Source organism: Tripterygium wilfordii, chromosome 13, assembly GCF_013401445.1.
Source record: "Tripterygium wilfordii isolate XIE 37 chromosome 13, ASM1340144v1, whole genome shotgun sequence".
Taxonomy (NCBI): Eukaryota; Viridiplantae; Streptophyta; class Magnoliopsida; order Celastrales; family Celastraceae; genus Tripterygium; species Tripterygium wilfordii.
In genome coordinates this window covers 15,233,377-15,254,134 of record NC_052244.1, presented here as the reverse complement: position 1 = coordinate 15,254,134, position 20,758 = coordinate 15,233,377, and the positions used below count along the sequence as shown (strand labels likewise).

Sequence of the window (20,758 nt, the reverse complement as noted above, 5' to 3'; positions counted from 1 at the left end):
CCTATATTGGTTGGTATTCCAATGTGTTAACAAGTCACCCCGCCTGCCTATGTTGGTTGGTATTAATGTGGAGTGTTGAATGTTAAGTGGATCTTAACTTCAAAAGCTTCTCAATTTAATACATTGATATTCCGATGTGTTAAATTAGGTCAGAAGCATTGTTAATGTATATAACATATGCCATGTGGGCTGCTACACATGCTTTTTTCGATGCCTGAATCACTTGAGGGACATATGGGGTTCTTTTGAATAGTTTAAGGATGATTGCAAGAATAAAAAAAATCTAAGTACAAAAATAAAACTAGCGATATAATTGAGGGACCAAATGTTATATTTTGCCCATGAAAAATGACTCATAACCCTAATAGTTGTGATTCCCTCCATATACAAGTATGAAAATGCACTTCCTGGCCCCAGGGAGCTTGTTAATTTCAAACAACATTCTATAATCATCTCTGCAAATTTTAACACCAACTAGAAGTTGCTTGAAAGCCCATCTTCGCACAATATGTAAAACTAGTTCAAGATAAAAAGAAAAGAAAAGCAATTGACAGAATGGTAGCTCTGTTAACAAATTGTTTTTCAACTTCTCTGGTAAATAGAAGCAGACTGCAATCACTTCAAAAAATCAAATTGCATGACCTGCTAAATATAATTTAGAACAGGTGAGTTACAGTAGGAGTTGAACATCTTCTTGGCTATCAACATTGGAGCTTTTCGACTTCATGGACCGCGCACGTTGAACTCTCATCTCCTTCTGCATAGAGTCCATAGCTGGTAAAGCCTTTCCACCTCCAGGCACTGTATAAGTAATCAGAATGCTACAAAAGAATTGAAAAAAAAAAGAGTGTGATTCTCTCTGAACCTCCCCAAATATGCTCCCTTTCATCTTCTCTTTGCTAACTGGAATGTTCTCTTCAAGAACTGATTGGCTGCTCGATCATTCCGGTAGCACAGCACCCTTAATATGGTGTTTGGATCGGATCTATTCCACCTTCCAGTAGTTGGAGGCATTGGTAATTTTTGGCCTGCAACGACGACTCCTATTCCGCTGGTTTCACAAGTTGCGATGCTAAAATCTTCCATTAGTTGCTCGGTGCATTCTCCCATCAGTGTGATCACCCCTTCCACTGTCTCTGCCTCTCTGTCCACCACATCTTCAGGCACAAGTCCTTCTCCACACAAGCAGAATACCCTCTTCAAGCTTTCAAAATCCTCAACAATCATCTCGTGATCAGATCGATAAAATACTCTAGAGCATCCTCCAGCAAGTAAAACCATCAAGTAGGCTTCGTAGGAGGCCTTCATCACTTCTTTCACTGCTAATGCCTGGGCTCGGTCTGTGACAATTGCAGCCAAGAGAGTGAGGTTCTGCTTAAGTGTCCGCAATGCAGGCCTAACTCTGGAATTTGCAACATCATAAACATATAGGCTTTCATAGAAAACAGAATTTGAGTCGAGGAAGATGAGGCGATAAGCAGCTACTTCTGATACATGTTGACAGGCAGATAGAATGGCTGACTGTGCAAAATCAAAGTAAGAAGAAGAATTTGCACGTTTCCTACGGCCATTGCCAAAACGATGACGCGTTGAAGTGGCGATTTTTGGGGAGAGAGCGAGCGTCTTGTCAAGGGAATGCAGGTGTGAAAGAAGATAATGCAAGGTGTTGAGGCGGATGTAGAGGCGTTGTGTTCCACGACTTGTTGAAGGCCGAGGGTGGTGACCTTCGTTGACTCCAATTGGAAGCATTTCAACTCCACCAACACTGCAAGGGCTAGCTCTTTTCCATAACTTTAGGAACTTTGAGTCTCGGTTGCATCTAGTTAGCGGGGGAAGTATTGGGATATAGCTCTGCTTTGTTCCTGCAAAACATTAAGATTAAAACAAAACAATCAAATAAATTCAGGAATTCTCGCATTAGATTGTTCACCATGTGACATCGGTTATGATGAAATATGTAAGAAACAAGTGTGTTCTTACCACATGAGGCAACGAAGGATGTGTACTCGTGGAAGAGATTCTCTAAAGCATCAGCAAGATCATGAACCAAATCCTCAGTAATTCCAATTGGAATTTGGAAGAAATCATCGACAGCTTCCTTTGCGAGCTTTATTAGCTCCACAACGGACAAAGCATACGGCTCAGTTTTGGACTTCGGATTCCATGTCTGCAACAAAATATCGCAATGAAACACTCTTAAGCATCGAGTACGAAAACAAAGGGCATTTTTTAATATGCTAAAGTCTTATAGCCCTTTTCAACACTAAAGAAACACATTGCTTACTTCGGATTCTTTTGCTCTATTAAGATATTCCATCCATGTCTTCAACCTCTCCTCAATCCATTGCCTCAAGAGCCTCAATATGATAGAATCAACTTCATATGGAACCATTTCTCTCACAATTGACTTGCCTCCATCATCACAATCAGCGGAGTCCTCCACAACCATTTGAACCAAGACTTTCTCTAGCTTTGCGGCCCTTTGTAACACCCCAACCATCTCATTGGTGAGCGTGGCAGTCCCGGCTAGATAATGTTTTAGTACCACTCCGTAACATTGGTGCAGAGTCACTGCCGCTACACTAGCTGCAATCGGATGCCATTTCTTCAAAATAGGACTGAAACTTTCTCTTTCTTTCAATGCCAAATCTTCTGTTTCTTTAGCTAAATGAAGTAAAGCTTCGCTTGCCTCTTCCTTCACTTCTGCAGCTTCACATTTAGCATTTTCATTTTCGATTACCTGTTGCAATTAACAATTGGAAAAATATATACATATCAGAGGAATCTTGTACTACTATTTTTGGTATAAACTAAATGAAAACATAAAAAAAAAATTTGTACACGCACCTTTGCAAATGCATTCTTGACAGAAGATCTTACATAGTGATCGACACGATCCCCAGATGAATCCACTACCTTTGTGTCCCCTTTATCTTTCCCTTTCCCTTCTGTGATTGTAACATCTTCACCTAAAATCTTTGAAGCCGATAACACCAAAGGAAGAAGGCTCTCAACAAGGCCAGCATTTCCCCGATGAAAATAGTCATGATAGTGAAACAACCTCTTCTCAGCCCATCCATGCATCAAATTCAAAGCAGAAGACAACATCTTCACATACACAACCTCTCGGTCTGGCTTTTTCGCATCATTCGCCACCTCAGTCAACATGGCATGAGCAGCACATAGAAGGTCCGGCTCTGTTTGCCCTGTCACAACATATTGCTGAAACAGAACCCAAGTGAAACACAAATTGTGGATAGGCCTATTGATCCCCAATGTAGACCATGTCTTCTTCATTAGCTCCAAAAGCTCATCAACCTCATCAAGAACCAATGTTTCGTCTCTGATATCAAATATCGATTGAAGGAGTGAAACGTAGAGGTGGATGTTGAGAGGGAACCCATCAGCCCAATGACACACATCAGTGGGAGTTCCATTGGCACTTCTCCATGACAAGGAGACCACACTGTTGCAGAGTGTTCTCATTGTGTCCGAGTTTTTGCCAGTGTCGATTGGTTTTGTCTCGCTGGCTCGGATTGTTTCACGCAGGCGCATTGCGTATGTGTTGGACTTGTCTAGAGGGATTGATGGGTGGAGGAGGAGACCCGCTTCGAGAATCTTGAGCTGACGCTTCTGCCATAAATGGTACTCATGTGAGTCACTGAATTCTGATGGTTTTAAGTGGCGAAGTAGCTCCAGTGGAAGGATTACGGTCTCTGCTCTTCTTCCCATCTGTATTAATCCATGCCAAAGAAGATTTTGTTAAATTTGAAATTTACTTACAAGCAATATGCAACTCAATCCATTCACAAAAGTTCTAAATTTCAATTGAAAAATGAATGCAATTAACTCTTTAGTCATTACCAGAAGGAAAAAAAGGATGTAAAATTAATTAAATGATAAGAAACTGGATCATTAACTCCACCAAGAATACGTTTTTCAATACCAATGGCAAATTCAAAGAAATTGGCATTCTTGAACTTCTCTTTCTTAAGGAATGTATTTCTCTTGGATTCAGTTATTAATGGCTAAAACAAGAACATATATTGCTCATATTGGATGTAAAGAACATTATTATTATTATTATTATTATTATTATTATTATATATACACGTACTTGGCCAACGAGGGTTCTCATGAGCGTTTTTCGCAACCTATTGTCACTCTGCTCCGTCACCCTCATCTGTTGTCCCATTATCTCCGCCGACGTGAGCGGCCTTCTAGGCCTCAATAGTGGAGGGACCGTGGAAAACCCCGAGCCAGGGCTCGACCCGGACCCGTGCGAATTCGGTGATGAGGGGGCGGACCCTCCATGTCCGTTTATCCCCGACCCGATACTCGACATTCTCCTCGAAGGCGACCTCTTCAGCATTTTCAGACCCAATGCCCGCTTTATCCGGCTCGTTGGTGTCATCACAACCGAATTCGTCCGCCCACCCGGTGACCCGGGCCCTCCACTACTTCCATCCCCTGAACCGCCATTATTGTTATTGTTGTTGTCGTGGTGGGAGTAAAACGTGATGGCATTGCGACCACCACCGAAGCCCGGGGAGGAGCGGCATGACGTGAAGAAGATTTCATACGCCGTCTCACGGACGTCGTCACGGTCGATACCATCAAGCTTCCCGAAAGGCCAGTCGAGGTCGGTGTCGACGGTGGGGCCGCGAAGGGGTCCGGAAAAGGAGTCCCTACGGGAGTGGTGGTGGGCCATGGAGCTGGCGCGCGGGATAGGGAACAACTTCCAGCGACAATTGTAATCAGATATCCGGCGGGGGAGGGTGGGGAGAGAAGGTGGGCATTTCTTTTAAATTGAAAGAGAACAATTTGCGGGTTGCTTTTGTTTAGGTTATTATTACAGCAATTGTCTGTTAAGACAGGGAGAGGGAGAGAGAGACTGGCTAATGACAACGCTGTTTTGCGAGGAAAACAAGGATCATATGATATTAATAGCCTTTCCTTTGCCATTCCGTGTATTTCTGCTTTGCTTGTTAAATTTGGGATTTCTTAATTTAGGTTGAGCCACTGGTGTGGTCATGTGAGTGAGAAATAGGGAAATACTATGGAAAATTCCTGCTAATTTAATGGTAAGCCGGCTGAATTCTTTGAATTTTGACTCCTTGGTTGTATCTAGATGGACCCTCATTCGCATGCCACTTGGCCCACACAACAAAGAAGCAAAAGCCCAATTGAAGGTTTCTGGCTCATTCATAGACCGTCGAAGTGACCTGAGTATTCTTTCTAGCAATTATGATATTGACAGTTTGATACTTGAACCAAGTTCTTTCCTTTAATCAGTTAACCAAGTTCTTTCCATTGCACAGCTGAATCATGTGAGAACACATGCTTTCAATAATATAATCTATATACATATTAGGTGAACGAGATATCTTTGATTTCTTATATAGATTCATCTAGCCTGCCTTAAAAGGTCATTGGGACAAAGGCTTCGACGATTTAAAGGCCTTCCATAAGATTTAAAACTTGATTCAACTCTAGCGCTAACATCTAAGAAAACCTCTCACAGCCAATTATGGCATCCAAAACATCTACAATCATTGCCTAAACAGTTTAGAGAGGCTACAGCAACTAACTACAACACATTCTGCAGGCTGTTTACCACAAACCATGATTGGCATTGCCGATCTAAAAACTGACCTCTCAAAATTCACCTGAACAAAAACTCTTCTTCCACTGCCATTTGATGTTGAACACCACACACCGAACAAATACTCTTCCACCGCCATTTGATGTTGAACACCACACACTCAAGCTCTGTTCATCAATTCAATTAGTGTTCAGGTTACTCCACATCAGAACTCGAGCGACCCTCCTGTACAACACAAGGGCAAATACAGGAGAAATGATTATGCCATCCTGAAAGAGTTGACTACCACTATGAGTAACGTTACCATTACGAGTACCGCTACCATTACCAAGTGTTCAACCCAAATGGCTCATTCATAACTCCACTGCTATCACCAAAACTACCTTATCAGAAAAAAAAATTCTCCTTGTCACCATAAATCTACCAATACAACTATTCAATAAATCTCTCTTAGCATCACCCTATTTGAAAATGGTAATATGAAAACAAACAAACTAATAGCAGCAAAATAATTAATTGCAATCAAACTAACATAAATTAAGTTATATAAGCAACTACGGCTTAAACACTACGGCAAAAAAAGAAAAGCTCATAAGATCTAGTAGACAATTATAAGCACGCCAAATTTAGAACCACACTCAAAAACATTAAATGGGAGACCTAGTACGCCTTGCAATTACTACTTATTATAAACTATCAAAATAGATACTAGAAACTACTGGAAATCAAGCAATCCAACCAGACCCAAAGCTTATTGGGATTCAACTTGAGTTGCTATCCTCGCCGCTGGAAAAGAGAAACCACAAGGTTCAATGTAACAAAGACGAGGTTCCAGCTGGCCTGAAATTCTTGAAATTTACTGTTGTTGAGCTTGCCGAGACTGACCACCACCATAGCCACTCCCATAACCAACCTGTGTTGCATGGGGACCATTTGCTTGAGATGGATCAAACCTCCACCCAGAATTTCCATACCCTGAATTCCCATTGGCATCACCATAGCCACTGCCCATGTAGCTGCCACCATTGCCTTGTGCATCAACCCCACCACCACTAACATTGCTGTTTGGAGTACTCCCAGAACGCCCACCAACAGCACCATAACCAGATGGATTCCCATAAGATCCATCACTTCCACCATAACCACCGTACCCATAACCTTGATTCCCATAACCCGCAGCTGCACTAGGAGATTGTCCAGCAGGTTCTGAACCTGGACGACCACTGCCAGCACCAGGAGCACCCCATTGAGTAGCACTCCCATAGCCCATAGCACCATAACCAGAGGGAGCTTGATTGCTCCATGAAGCTCTAGCAGCAGCAGCGGGAGCACTCCCATAACCAGCACCTGCAATGTTTGGGTTACCATAGGCTGCCCCAGCAGGCCCACCATATCCACTATTGGCACTACCATAACCGCCATAACCACCATAGCCAACACCATTATTGGCAGGACCATAGCCATAGCCAGGTGCAGCATACCCAGAAGAGCCATAAGATGGATAACCCCCTCCAGTACTCTGAGACTGCATGTACCTACTGGAATCCATTCGACCATCATAACTACTTGTGTTACCGGCAGAAGCACCATATCCCTGGTAACTGCCACCACCATCACCCCCCATGGAACGGTTACCTCCACCAGGATTGGCATCTTTAGGAAGAGCCTTCTTAACTTCAACTTGCTTACCATTCAGATCATGAAAGGTCTTATGTAAAACTCTTTCAACTGCATCTTCAGAATCAAAAGAAATGAATCCAAATCCACGAGGACGTTGAGTATTCTGGTCATACATTATAACTACATCTGCTACATGGCCATAGGCTTCAAAATACTGACGAAATCCGTCTTCTGTCAGAGTGGGAGGCAGCCCTCCAACAAATATTTTCTTGGTCCCAACATTTCCAGAACCTCCGCTGTTCCTAGGAGGATTGAAGTTTCCTGCTCTTCCAGACGTTTGCTGCTCCTCTCTGGATAAGGCCCTCTTTGCCTCAACCTTATTGATGAAAACGAGAAAGTATATTAAGAGCATGTTGAAGCAAGCAATTGAAATTAAAATCATTCAAAAAATGCCAACTGAAAAAATTCATACGCTTTGAACATTGAATAAGATTCAGGAATAAATGCCTATTAAAAATATTCAAAAATGCACAGAACGGAAACATTACTCAGATTAATAGCCATAACACTTAACATAGGCAGAAAAAACTACCAATAAACTCAAGCAACCACATACGTATTTATCCATGCAGGCTTGCTAAGGGAAATAAACGCAGTTTGAAACCTCTGAATGAATTATAGACCTCCACAATTTTCTAAAGGAACTGCCAATTTACTGAAGAACTTGAAATCTGCATCAGAAGGTTCATTATAAATCTTTTTTTCCAAAATGAAAAGGTTAGTTGTAAATATCATGAAACACAGCAGGACGAGCGTATTACTATATTTTTTCAAAATATGCACCAATGAGACCAGAACACACTTGGAGACTCCAATTTAACATACATAAAAGGTACAAATTACAGAACAGCATAACCACGACAAGAATTATATGCAATAATGGCATCACATACTTTTCACTCAGACACTCAATCTGGACGTAACCACAAAAAATGTCAATTCACATGAACAATAATTATCACTTCTACTATGCAGTAAACCATGATTTAAGTTGCATCACTAGCATACTAAAACGTGTAATGCATTTGATCACTAAACCCATCAGTTGTTAAGCAGTAAACAAGGAGATACCATTAACTTAAAAGCCGTGCTTACTATTACTCCAGCTTAAGAAACAATAAGGTTAAAAAAATGAACAAGGGAGTTCTCTCTACGTGCCTTTTTTCTTTCCCATAGAGAACTCAGAAATTCATCTAAGATACAATTTTTTGAGTTCAAAATAAATTGAATGGAAAAGGTATGCAATTGAAAGTTTAAATTCACTCAGAACTATTCATGCCTTCTACCACAACCAAAATGCTTCAACCTGAATTACCAACAATATATTCTTAGAAATCAAAACATGGATGAAAATTCAAACTAGTCGAAACCCCTAAACAGAACACCTAGATTTTATTAATCAGAAAAATTGTAACACATACTCAACAACACTAACAGTGAAACAACAGTTGAGCCATATGAAAACCCAGAGAGTAAAAAAAAAAAGTTCCACCAGAAAAGGCACATACAAGCAGTATAACCAAACAAAATAGAAAATCAAAAGCTAAGGCAACTCATAAAATAATTGCAACGAAACAATACAACAAATTCAAAATTTCAACAAGGAAGTCCGCAGACCATAAAGAAAATAGTTAAAGCCATCACTTAACACCACAATAGCAAATCACACACAGCCTCGGGAAATAATAACGACACATCAAAATGCTTACACCAATCAGAATAGCTACGAAACAACTATGCTCAGAGTCCCAAATCTGACTCGTAAAAAATTCAACCATTCGAATCACTAATGCCGAAAGAAATCAAAAAAAAAAAGAAAAGAAACCCTAATTCAAAATACACCGGCACAAAATCGGGGCTCTCTCACCGTTCTACCATCGATGGTGTGCTTGTCCTGAAGAACCGCATCAAGGACAGCAGGATCAGCGAAGACAACAAATCCAAAGCCTCTAGGCCTGCCAGTGATCTTGTCTCTCATCACCACAGCCTGCAAAACTTCTCCGTAATGAGAGAAGTAGTCTTGGAGCTTGTCCTCCGTTGTCTCCCACGAAATCCCGCCAATGAAAAGCTTTCCCTGATCCGAATCCATCTCCACCTCCCCTGTGTGCGTGAGAGAGATTTGAGGTTTTTGAGGGTTTGGGATTGGGCGTCGAAAGGGGAAAGAGGGTTTGTGGCCGACGAGCGAGAGTAACCCTTATGGCCAAAGATATTAGGTTTCGACGGTCGAGATCCGTTTGATTTGGATAGACGGTCGAGATTTCATGTGGTTTGGTATAGTTGTCCATTAATGTGAATCAGGTAGTACCGCTTCATCACGTGATGTGCACGTGCGTAGGCTAAATTAAGAAAAGATTTTGCGCCTTGTAGTGTCAATGGGCCGGGCTGGTCAAAACCCACAAAACGTCCATTGGACGGCCCATATCATCCCACCAAATGAGTCCAATGGGCCCACCCCAAAGAAATAGCCAGTAAAACACCATACCTAGATCTTCCCCAACCCACTTGGGGCCATAAAAATTTCCATGGCTCACAAATTTGCACCCAAGATATCATCCTCTTCAAAATCAAAACAAAACCCACCAAGCAAATCCATCACAGATCCTTAGAATCACTAAACCCTCTACAGATTTCTTCATTGGAAGTAGGGAAGTTGGGAGTGAAGAGACTTAGTTTGTGGTCATTAATGGCTACTTCAGTTTCTTTGAGTTTCTTTGAGTACAGCATTCAAGGGGAGTTGGGGTAGTTCAATGGTTTTTGAGGATTATGGTGTGCTGGCTAAATCAGTACCAAGGAGTAGAGTTAGAGTTGGGAAGCCAACAAGATCACAGCCTATGATGAAGAATGTGAATGAAGGGAAAGGTTTGTTTGCTCCAATTGTTGTTGTCACTCGTGATATTGTTGGTAAGAAGAGGTTCAACCAGCTCAGAGGCAAAGCAATTGCTGTCCACTCACAGGTACCAATCAATCCCTCTTTCTTTCATCTTTGATTTTTCATTTTAGTTGTGGAGGTTTCTTTCAAATGTTGTTAAAATTTGCAGGTGATCACTGAATTCTGCAAATCAATAGGAGCAGATGCAAAACAAAAGCAAGGACTCATCAGGTTGGCCAAGAAAAATGGAGAGAGACTTGGCTTCCTCGCTTGACGAAAATCGCATACTCTTCCTCATTTGAAGGCAATCGTCCATTCAACATTTTCAGTTGCAGAAGAATTTTACTCATTCAACCTTAAGCATCTTTCCTCTGTCTTACCTGTCCAAATAGTAGATCAAATGCTGTAACCTTCTTTCTTCCTCGCAAATGTACTTTCATACCGACCAACGCATAACCAGCAAACATTTCACTATATTACCTTGTCAGATTCAAGATAAAAGTCATCGAATCTAAAATGTGATAGCGCAACACAAAATTTGATTCTCACCTACCAACATATAAGGGCATTACAGAATTTCTGATTATGGCAAAAACAGTGAAACAAGGGGGCTTTGCGGCATAGCAATAATGCAAGAAACACTCTTAGACGATAGCATTGGCCGCGCTTGCAATCCTAGGCCAGAGATCAGCACATTCCTTCCCAATTGGACCAGTAATAGCAGAACCTAAAACAACAGCAATCAGCAGGAATGTCAACTATAATAAATCCCTTTCCCCTTCCCATCAAAATAAAAGACACTACATATTTAATGGTCAGAGCACCAGAACAAACAGTGACTACAATTTCAAATGGATTTGTATTGACGAGTACCTTTCATTTCTCCCTTTGGGTTCACAATAACACCAGCATTATCTGAAAGAAAACCAGACACAACAGAATATCAGGTGAAGTATTTTGAAGTAAACTTTTTTTTCCACAAATGAAAAAAAAAAAAAAAACAAAAAGCATGTATGGAACACAAGCATGTTTTGCTTGGCCAACCATTACAAGGGTTGCAGGCTGCAAGTTAGCTGCACATCATGCTGTTAACCAAAAACAAAGCTCCAGAAGGGGACATGAAGATCATTACTTGGCACCAAAATGGCATACTTGTAAGCATACAATAAAATTCTAAAATAGGACAACAGCAAAATCAATAACAATTGCTCCAGAAGGGGATATGAAGATCATTACTTGGAACCAAAATGGCATACTTGTAAACATACAATAAAATTCTAAAACAGGACAACAGCAAAATCAATGACAATCGCTTATACAAAGAGATATAGGGTCCAAATGGAGCAGATGTGAGCATCAAAAGCATCAAGACATCTGTAACGATGGACCAAGTAAATTTGCCAGACATGTAACTGTATCAACCATTGAATAGCAAAGCGGATACCTGACTTAAATCTGGTGGTAATGAAAAAAGCTCTCTACAGAAGCCATAAAAAAGGAATAATCTTCAAAGTTCCATAACTACATGAATTTTGCCCAAAAACCTAACCAGAATAATAAGTTATACTAAAGTTGACAAATATCCAACCTAGACAGGGATTACATAAATACACACAATCCATAATAGATGTAAGGTTGGGAGATGAAGAGAAAGCGTGAAACTTTGAAAGAAAATTCTCAACATCACATCACCAGCAAATCAACCAACGAAAACCATGACAGATAATAACCACAGCAGACGATTCATTACAAGAAATTAATCAGAGTGAAATATGATAATAAATGTATAGGTTTGCGAAAAGCAAGAAGCTGCTTGACGAGAAATCCCACTCGATAAAATATTTGATGCCACTATTTTTCTTTTGCTGGTGTAAAAAAGTATAATATCATGATATGTGCACAACCCAGAGCAAAATGATTGTGAAACTAAATTGCATCACTAAACCTTCTAAACCCATTTCTGCACATGCCAGCAACCGATTAAACATAAGGTAAAATACAAATATAAGAATGAACACAAGTTGAAAAATCATAGCGCAAACAATTGTATTTGAAAATATTACTGGCCACCACACTACAAAGCAATAAATAAGACCTTCAAAGTACATGAAGACACCATCCTTTCTACGCCAGGGCTTCCGCTGCCTGACAATGACGGCAGGCATAACCTTCTTCCTGAGATCAGGCTTCCCCTTCTTGACAGTGGCCATCACCATATCCCCAACACAAGCAGATGGCAACCTGTTGAGACGACCCTTGATCCCCTTCACGGATATGATATAAAGGTTCTTTGCACCGGTGTTATCGGCGCAGTTCACTGTGGCTGCCACCGGCAGACCCAGTGACATCCTGAACTTGTTACCAGCAGATCCTCCACGTCCTGAATTAAAATTTTAAGGTACAAGTAAATAAACAATACATGCTACCGCTCGCATTAAAAAATTTGGGCTCGGTTCTAAGCAGGCAGTTAGCGCTCAAACAACAATACACAGAAACGCAAGAGAATAGAGCTTTTGAACCCAACAGAAAGACCAATCCATAGCAAATCCAGTTAGCCGCAATTGATCAAGACGCTACCTTCAACAGAAAACCAGCACAACAAAAGCTTTAAATTTTGAAAACGAAGACGAGAAGCAGAGTTAATACGATAAAACATCAAACCATGCTCGTTTATTCTGCTATGAATTCACAACAGAGATTGACATTATAGATGTTATTGAAAACACACTGCTCGAGTATTATCAGATGAAAAAGCGATTCGAAATTTATACTCACATTGATTTTCACGGAAAACAAACAGAATATCGTATAGAAAATCTAGCGATTCAAAGAGAGACAGAGCTGCTGTAAACTAACCTCGCTTCGACATCTCCGCGGAGGGAAGGGAAACGAACGGATTAACTTGGGGCTTTTGCCATCTATATAGAAGGGTGAGCTAGGGTTTTTGGTTGTGACTCTGTGATCATCGAAATACCAGTTTAGACCACGCTCTTTTAAAAAAATACCAGAAAAGTACACGGCACTTTTTCACCAATCAAATTTATTGGTATCGGTAGTGAAGCAGTAGCCTCCGCTTCCCTCTCTTTTAGTCCTCCAAAAACCAGCAAAGAGTTGCTCCCGTGGCAACCCTAATTCTCTACCCCCATGAACTGCTCAAGTAACAAATATCTCTCTTTCTTCGTTTCAGACTTCGATTCATGTTTTTTCTACTGGTTTCTCGATCTCATGTACCTGCTTTTGTTTTGCTACTGTCTGAATAGTATCCGGCGAGGTGCCGGAAGAGCCCGTCGTTTCAAGGACGTCTGGGCTGCTCTTCGAGAAACGCCTAATTGAGAGGCACATATCGGTAATTTTCAAGTAAATTCTTTCTTTTTATAGGGTTTTCTTTTGCATTTGTCTGCTGCTCACTATCAAGATTTGGGAAGTAGAAAAATTACCGTCGTTTTTATGCTGCTCTTGAGCAGGATGAAGACAAATACTTGATCTATTAGACCTTTTGATAGTTTTTTTTTTGGGAAGCCGAAATTATTGTGCCATTTTGTTTACAGTAGCAATGTGGCTATTAGTTGTTGTTTGGTTACCCAGAAAATAACATGAAGTTTACAATTTTACAATTCAATGGCTTCTAGGGGATTATATGTGTTTCTTTTTAATTTTTCCCGAATTTTCATAGTTCTATGTTTTTTTTTTTTTTTAATTCACTATCGAATTGCTGTTATAGGTATTGTTACTTTTGTCTATTATTGAATAGGATTATGGAAAATGCCCAATCACCAGTGAACCACTTGCTATGGATGACATTGTCCCAGTAAAAACAGGCAAGGTATGCAAAACATCGATTTTTGTGTTATGTGTGTGTTTAAATATGTTATACGAGAAATTTTTATAGCTACTATTGCTATTATTCATATAGATGGGCATGCCTTGCAGATTGTGAAGCCAAGGATGGTGCAGACTGCTAGCATACCTGGGATGATTGGAATGTTCCAAAACGTATGTACATATGTTATGTTACCCTTTGTTTGCAGATTTAAATACAAATGTAACTTCTTTATCAGGATATGCTTTAGTTTAGCTAGTATATGAGCTTGCTGTAGTATGTTTCTGTTGTATTGTGTGTTGGTGTTGATTTTGTTCTATGAAATTTTTTGCCCGTGCAATCAATAGATTCTATGAAATTTGAGGCCCATACCTAGTACATACAACAATTATTCTCTGGTACCATGGATACCATGAGTGATTAGATTCTCTGTTTTTTGTGTCATTTCTTTTAACACATCACGAAAGTTGTAGTCGTTGACTAGTTTTCTGGTTTTGTCGAGCACGGACCCTGCCATGTCTTTCTTTCCCAGTGAAGTTTGTATTATTAAAAAATGAAGCTTGAGTGTCGAAGCCTGTTGACATTTTCTCCCATTTTTGGACTGTCTGCTTTATCTTTACTGAGCTTGAGTGCAATGTGTTAATACTGTAGAGTTTATCAAACTTCATTGAATAATGTACTTATTCTAATATTTTTTTATTGTATGCACTTTATTGCTTATTAAAGTAGTTGTTTTACTTGTCCTTTTGTAGGAATGGGATAGTTTGATGTTATCAAACTTTGCGTTGGAGCAACAACTACATACAGCAAGGCAGGAGTTGAGCCATGCACTATACCAGGTATCTTCATTAAGTTGTATACTAATAATAAGTTGTATTCCGTCTCAGAGTAGAATAAGATTAGTTTGAATTTTGGCTTTGATAGAGTGTTTTGCATGAGCGGTTCTGTCAATTTCATCTCTTTCTTGTGCCTTTTTATTGCTCGTGATGTATAAACACTTTCTTACTTTATGAATCCACCTAAATAGATTTTTGTTGTTTTTCATATTTTGGCAGCATGATGCTGCCTGTCGTGTGATTGCAAGACTAAAGAAGGAGAGGGATGAAGCAGGGTCCTTACTTGCACAGGCTGAGAGGCAGATACCTATGTCAACTTCAACAGCTGTGTCAGCCAATGCCTCTACCGGGGTTAGCAATGGGAGAAGAGGTTATTTCTCTATGTGCTTGTTATTTCACTAATGTATTGTCAGTACCACCCTAGCATTCATTTGAGTTCTGTTCTTGTTATGACAGCTGCTGAGGATGAGGAGTTGGGCCCTGGTGCAAAGAAAGCACGCCCTGGAATTTCTGCTAACATCATAGCTGACCTAACAGAATGTAATGCAGCTCTCTCACAACAGCGGAAGAAGCGTCAGGTGGTTTGATTATTTTCATTTCCCTGTTACTGAACATTTGTTAGTGTGTTAATCAGCTCTATTTTTATTCAACCTTATATAATGAGATAGTTCAGTTTTCTTTGAACGGCATTGTTTAACTATAAATAGTGTTGTTAATTGATCATCTTTTCAAATTTCCCTTTTCTTTCATTCTTTCCAGACCCGTGCAACATTGGCTTCTGTTGATGCACTGGAGAAATATACCCAGCTTTCTAGTCATCCGCTTCACAAAACTAGCAAACCAGGCATCATATCTCTTGATATCCATCATTCCAGGGTATGACATTGCATATGATATGATCATTCTCATTTAGTGTTTTGTATCTACTTGTGAATTAGAGACTTTAGACAATATTATTTTTTATGTGGAGCTATTTGTAGGTGCTAATTTGTAATTTGAGTGAGAAATGTGCATAGATAAAATTCAACCCCCTCCCCAAGTTAAAAATGAAGAGAAAGAAAGAAAACCACAAAACCCAACACTCACACACACACTCACTCTTTGCATTCCTACTTGTATGTCATCTTATACTTTCTGGAACCTTCATTCCTAAACGTCTGAGAAAACGTGAAAGTACCTTGTATTTATAAACTATCATAGCACAATGCACATGAATGCTAAGAACCTTCAAAGATTGTATGGCATGACAATATCTGAATAAGCTGTTAAGATCGAAAATATGTCATGTAGCATTGTATTGGTATCTTCGTATTAAATTTTTGGGGTCAGAGTCATCTCACACGACTTGATCTATATCTGTACTGAACATATTATTGTGTTTTTAGATGTCTTTGTTTATACAACTTTTACTATTAAGTTCCGCTGAATTGTCAGGTATCCTTGGCTGTGCTTTGACAATATATATTGGCCAGATGGACCATTTACTTATATAAAGTTATTTTCCCTCAGCTCATGTTATTGTTAAATAATTTCCCAGGACAGAATTGCAACCGGAGGGGCTGATGCAAATGCTGTAGTTTTTGATCAATCATCAGGAGAGATCTTATCCACACTCAGTGGTCACTCAAAGAAGGTTTTCTCCATCTCTTTTCCCGCTTCCTTCTATGTTTCTGTCTGTTCATGGGATCTCTTAGCTGATCATGCATTTTCTCTCTGGTAGGTTACTAGCGTAAAGTTTGTGGGTGATGGTGATGTAGTTTTGACCAGCTCAGCAGACAAGGTAAGCCGTGTTCTGTTCCTGTCCTCGATTATCATCTGTAGAACTTTCGGATCATCTTTTACGTGATCAATAAATTTTGACCTAAAACGTTTAGTATAACGTTTCAATTTTGTAGTGCCTGTTTGTATGTCTTAATATGTATCATTGTTTTACCATGTAAAATGGCACAAGATATTCGAGCTTAAAATGGTGTTATTTATGTAACGGGAAGTTAATATATTCTTTGTCTAATTGACTATGTTTAGATTTTGATAAAAGAATATCTCTTAAAACGGAAAGTGGATTGGCACATTGTTGAAACTTAATTAATGATGCGTTTTCTGTTGGCGATGGTTTATGACGTGTGTGCTAATCTTGGCTGTGAACGTGTTTTAATCCCCCACTGGTAGATGGTGCTGAAAATTGTTAATGAAGGTTGTGCTTAGTTTATGGTAGATGTTTAGACATGGTTATTTTTTTGGCTTAAAGTAGGTGTTGCAGGAGTGCAACCTAGAGGCCATAGGTTCAATTCCTGGAAACAACCTCTCCACATATTATGTGGGGGCTAAGTCTGCGTACATCCTGTATGTCCCTACCCCACTCATTGCATGGGAGTTTAACTTTTAAAGTAGTGTTGCTGATGGTTGTGTACGGGGCCTGAGTCATTATATCACTTGATCTTTGTTTCGTAGGGGCCTGGTTGTGGTGTTTCCTTGATTGCTTTTTCCCCCCAGACCCCCCACTCCTTTGGGGGTGTCGATGGGGGAAAAGCATGATGCTTTGTGGCCATTTCATATGTAACTACTGGTGTGACATGCTAGGGTGGACATTGTTAACATTGAAACTAGAGGTTGAATGAAGCAAGAAATTATTTATTTATGGTATCAAGCACTCCATGCTCGTTTCTTTGTTTTAAGTTAAGCTTGCACTGCATACTTAACTAATTCTTTTTCTTTGTTGATGCAGACGGTTCGTATATGGCAAGGGGCTGAAGATGGGAATTATAACTGTAGGCATGTCTTGAAAGATCATACAGCAGAAGTATATATACCTTTCCGTTGTGGTCATTTTTTATTTGGTATTCTTCATATGTTCGTCTGCCCGTCTTGAATTATTCTAGTTGTTACCTTTCACTCTATCAGTTGTATTTCGGAGCTTTTTTGTTTTGCATATTCAATAGTATTTATCTTAGTTAAACTTTTTAAGGTCTCAATGTGACACCTCTGTTATTTCGGGCCTGAGAATGCTCTTGAAGGGTTTTGAAGCCTAAACTTGTGTCCTTTTTTCTTGAGTTTGGTCTAGCGAAAAACCTTGAGACACTGCTTTAGGCATAAGTTACCTAAAGTTCTTGTTCATTATCATTTATGTGCTTTTACAGCACGTGCCTTACTGGTAAATAAAAATATGAACCATAATGATGGACAAGTTTGAGATTTGGCAAGTACACTCAATGTTCCTTGTGATTTCCTCCTTAAGCACACTTTTTTTTCCCTTTTAGAGAAGATGGGCGACTCTTTGCAATATTCATCTACTGTACTTTTTTTCCAGAAAGGAAATCATACCTGAAATATGGATAAGACTTAAGAGAGAAGGACCACTATTGATTTGGAAATCACTGACATAATTCAGTGTCTCCTAATTAAATCATTTTCCTTTTTGACGAGTTTCATCATCCTGGGTTAGCAGTGGCTGTATATAAGAGGGTTTCTTGAATATTGCTGAAACTCAATGCAGGAACGAAGTTCGATGGACTTCACTTTCTTTTTGTTCTGTGTGGTTGCTTGATCATGTTTTTTTTTTCTACCCTTGATTTTGTTATACAATAATGCTGTGGCTATATCCTTTTTCTTGTTTGTTTGTTATTGATGGCCAAAATCTATTTCATTATTTCTTTCAGGTGCAGGCTGTCACTGTCCATGCCACTAACAACTACTGTGTGACTGCCTCTCTTGACAATACATGGTGCTTCTATGATCTTTTCACTGCGCTCTGCTTGGCACAGGTCTCTCTCTCTCTCTTTGTGCGGATGGCTTAGTAGAGTTGACAAGCTACAGTCCAGCTAGTACTGAATAGACAATTATCTCCTCAAGAGGAATATAAGAAATCTTTGAGAATTATTTACCTCATTTAGGGCTTGAAAAATTATTGAAAGGCCACATTCAGGTCCAAAGCATTGTTTTAGCCTCACTGATATTTCTAATTACAATTTACTAGTATTACCTTTTCACCTGTTTATAGAGTTTGAATTTGAAACATTCATTATGTCTTGATTGCATGCTGATATCCATAATTCCTTGTATAGTTGGGCATTCCGTGTGTGTGTGTGTGTGTGTGTGTAAAATAGGAAAATCTTAATTAATTTTAGGTTCAAATTTCGATTTATTTATTACCATGTTATCCTCATGCTGGCTGGACACATCGCACTCTCAATTTTGCAGGTTACAGATCCTTCAGGATCTGAGGGCTTCACATCTGCTGCATTTCATCCTGATGGTCTCATTCTGGGAATGGGCACCTCTGGGGCCCTTGTTAAAATTTGGGATGTAAAAAGTCAGGTATAGAACAGCCAGATTGACAATCAGCCTGAATGATTTTATTTTCTTGTTAATAACAAGTTCTTTCATTTTTTTTGATTTTCAGCAAAATGTTGCAAATTTTGATGATCACGTTAAATCAGGGCAAACTGGCCCAATAACTTCTATGTCTTTCTCAGAAAATGGATACTTCCTTGCGGTAGTTTCCCTCTTTATCTTTTCTTTGTTTCTTTTTTTATTTTGGATAGGGGTTTGCAGATGTGCAGTGTATCATACTTGCATTCATTTATATGTTTGAACTGGACAGACTGCAGCTCATGATAGTGTTAAAGTATTCGATCTACGCAAGTTGAAGAACATCCGAACATTGAGCTTTGATGATTCAGACACACCAACAAACTACGGTATGTAATATATTGGTCCCGAACATTGACAGCTTCAATCATCATATAGAGAAAACTAACTTATTATTTTCTTGTTTGTGGAACAGTTTCTGCTTTACGTCTTTTATAAATTGAATAGAACCTTCTCCAAAACTTGCTCGTTCGTATTTGTGATTTTTCTATATGAGCATCTGAAGCAATTTGCTTGTCTTCATGTATTTCATCTGCGTCCCTAACGTGACGGTTTTTTGGATTGGGGACTTTTTTTAAAAGTTGACAAATTCTTGGTGATGAAAAAATGGGGGGACTTTTTCCTCCATGTCGATGTTTTTCCTTTTCCATCAGAAGATCCAAAATGATGAAAAAAACATGTATAATGGGTTCTCGATTTCTGTTTTTTTTGCAGCGGAATTTGATCATGGCGGAAATTACCTTGCAATTGCAGGCGCAGATATTAGGTGACCTCATATGAATCTTATTAGTGATAGCATGAAGAGTTGTAGCACCCTTATGAAAACTTGATTTCATTTGAATGAACCTTTTAGATTAACTTTTTGAGGCTCGTATTTCTGCAGAATTTACCAAGTTGCCAGTGTTAAAGCGGAATGGAATTGTATTAAAACTTTCCCAGACTTGTCTGGCACAGGTTCGTCGGCTTTCTGCTTCTCTTGATGGTTGTCACCTGTGACTTGCAACGCTTGTTACAGTCCTCAATGACTACTTTTATTGCACTGCAGGTAAAACAACTTGTGTAAAATTTGGTCCAGATGCAAAATATGTTGCAGTTGGGTCGATGGATCGTAACCTCCGCCTATTCGGCCTGCGTGGGGATGATGGTTCATTAGAATCTTGAAGCTCCTTCAAATAGTCTATCTGGAACAAGGAATTTCCAGCTCTCTTTCTTAAAAGAGAATCTCGTTTATGTTAGCAGGTCTGTAACGAGCCAGCAGTTACACTGGATTATGTATATCATCTGATGAAATGAAAGTGACTCAGCTACAGCCTACAGCTAGTATTCTTTCAGCAAATTATTTGAAGTTTCGAAGCCGCTCCGGCGTGTTATTTTTTGACCTTCACAAATAGATTCATCAGGCCTCTTGATGTTTCCTTCTTATACAAGATGGTGAGCTTAACAATGTTTGTACACTAACGGATACACACTTTCTGATTCCAGTTTTGAGTTACACTATAAGAAAGAGGAACTGTGGCTAAAGCCAAACTATTCTCAAAGAATGGAGATTGCACGTAGGGTTGAATGGGATCATAAGTTTC

General features: G+C 39.5%; 5 protein-coding genes across 7 annotated transcripts; 2 read left to right on the top strand and 3 right to left on the bottom strand.

Moving 5' to 3' along the window:
• Positions 1-563: 563 nt before the first annotated feature.
• Positions 564-5,794, bottom strand: LOC120013030 (protein unc-13 homolog). 2 transcript variants are annotated; one of them, XM_038864645.1, is made up of 5 exons: positions 5,656-5,794; positions 2,848-3,732; positions 2,285-2,740; positions 1,981-2,167; positions 564-1,862 (listed from the first exon to the last, which is right to left on the bottom strand). In XM_038864645.1, the coding sequence occupies exons 2-5, from the start codon at positions 3,730-3,732 to the stop codon at positions 886-888; spliced, it is 2,505 nt and encodes an 834-aa protein (XP_038720573.1). In that variant the 5' UTR covers positions 5,656-5,794; the 3' UTR covers positions 564-885. The 2 variants fall into 2 exon arrangements, with proteins under 2 accessions (XP_038720573.1, XP_038720572.1); XM_038864644.1 differs by lacking the exon at positions 5,656-5,794 and adding an exon at positions 4,118-5,011.
• A 320-nt stretch (positions 5,795-6,114) lies between these two features.
• Positions 6,115-9,461, bottom strand: LOC120013032 (heterogeneous nuclear ribonucleoprotein 1-like). The gene is made up of 2 exons (XM_038864648.1): positions 9,153-9,461; positions 6,115-7,601 (listed from the first exon to the last, which is right to left on the bottom strand). The coding sequence occupies exons 1-2, from the start codon at positions 9,372-9,374 to the stop codon at positions 6,462-6,464; spliced, it is 1,362 nt and encodes a 453-aa protein (XP_038720576.1). The 5' UTR covers positions 9,375-9,461; the 3' UTR covers positions 6,115-6,461.
• A 149-nt stretch (positions 9,462-9,610) lies between these two features.
• Positions 9,611-10,522, top strand: LOC120013034 (protein PROTON GRADIENT REGULATION 5, chloroplastic-like). The gene is made up of 2 exons (XM_038864651.1): positions 9,611-10,239; positions 10,324-10,522. The coding sequence occupies exons 1-2, from the start codon at positions 10,033-10,035 to the stop codon at positions 10,426-10,428; spliced, it is 312 nt and encodes a 103-aa protein (XP_038720579.1). The 5' UTR covers positions 9,611-10,032; the 3' UTR covers positions 10,429-10,522.
• An 85-nt stretch (positions 10,523-10,607) lies between these two features.
• Positions 10,608-13,148, bottom strand: LOC120013033 (60S ribosomal protein L23). Of its 2 annotated transcripts, none has more exons than XM_038864649.1 (4): positions 13,011-13,148; positions 12,250-12,534; positions 11,028-11,069; positions 10,608-10,881 (listed from the first exon to the last, which is right to left on the bottom strand). In XM_038864649.1, the coding sequence occupies exons 1-4, from the start codon at positions 13,021-13,023 to the stop codon at positions 10,799-10,801; spliced, it is 423 nt and encodes a 140-aa protein (XP_038720577.1). In that variant the 5' UTR covers positions 13,024-13,148; the 3' UTR covers positions 10,608-10,798. The 2 variants fall into 2 exon arrangements, with proteins under 2 accessions (XP_038720577.1, XP_038720578.1); XM_038864650.1 differs by lacking the exon at positions 13,011-13,148 and adding an exon at positions 12,679-12,703.
• A 9-nt stretch (positions 13,149-13,157) lies between these two features.
• Positions 13,158-20,716, top strand: LOC120013031 (pre-mRNA-processing factor 19 homolog 1-like). Its single transcript, XM_038864647.1, has 18 exons — positions 13,158-13,311; positions 13,415-13,500; positions 13,906-13,977; positions 14,085-14,147; positions 14,727-14,813; positions 15,030-15,180; positions 15,267-15,388; positions 15,570-15,686; positions 16,348-16,443; positions 16,531-16,590; positions 17,536-17,610; positions 18,467-18,571; positions 19,008-19,124; positions 19,210-19,302; positions 19,411-19,507; positions 19,893-19,944; positions 20,062-20,132; positions 20,224-20,716. The coding sequence occupies exons 1-18, from the start codon at positions 13,299-13,301 to the stop codon at positions 20,337-20,339; spliced, it is 1,593 nt and encodes a 530-aa protein (XP_038720575.1). The 5' UTR covers positions 13,158-13,298; the 3' UTR covers positions 20,340-20,716.
• Positions 20,717-20,758: the final 42 nt, after the last annotated feature.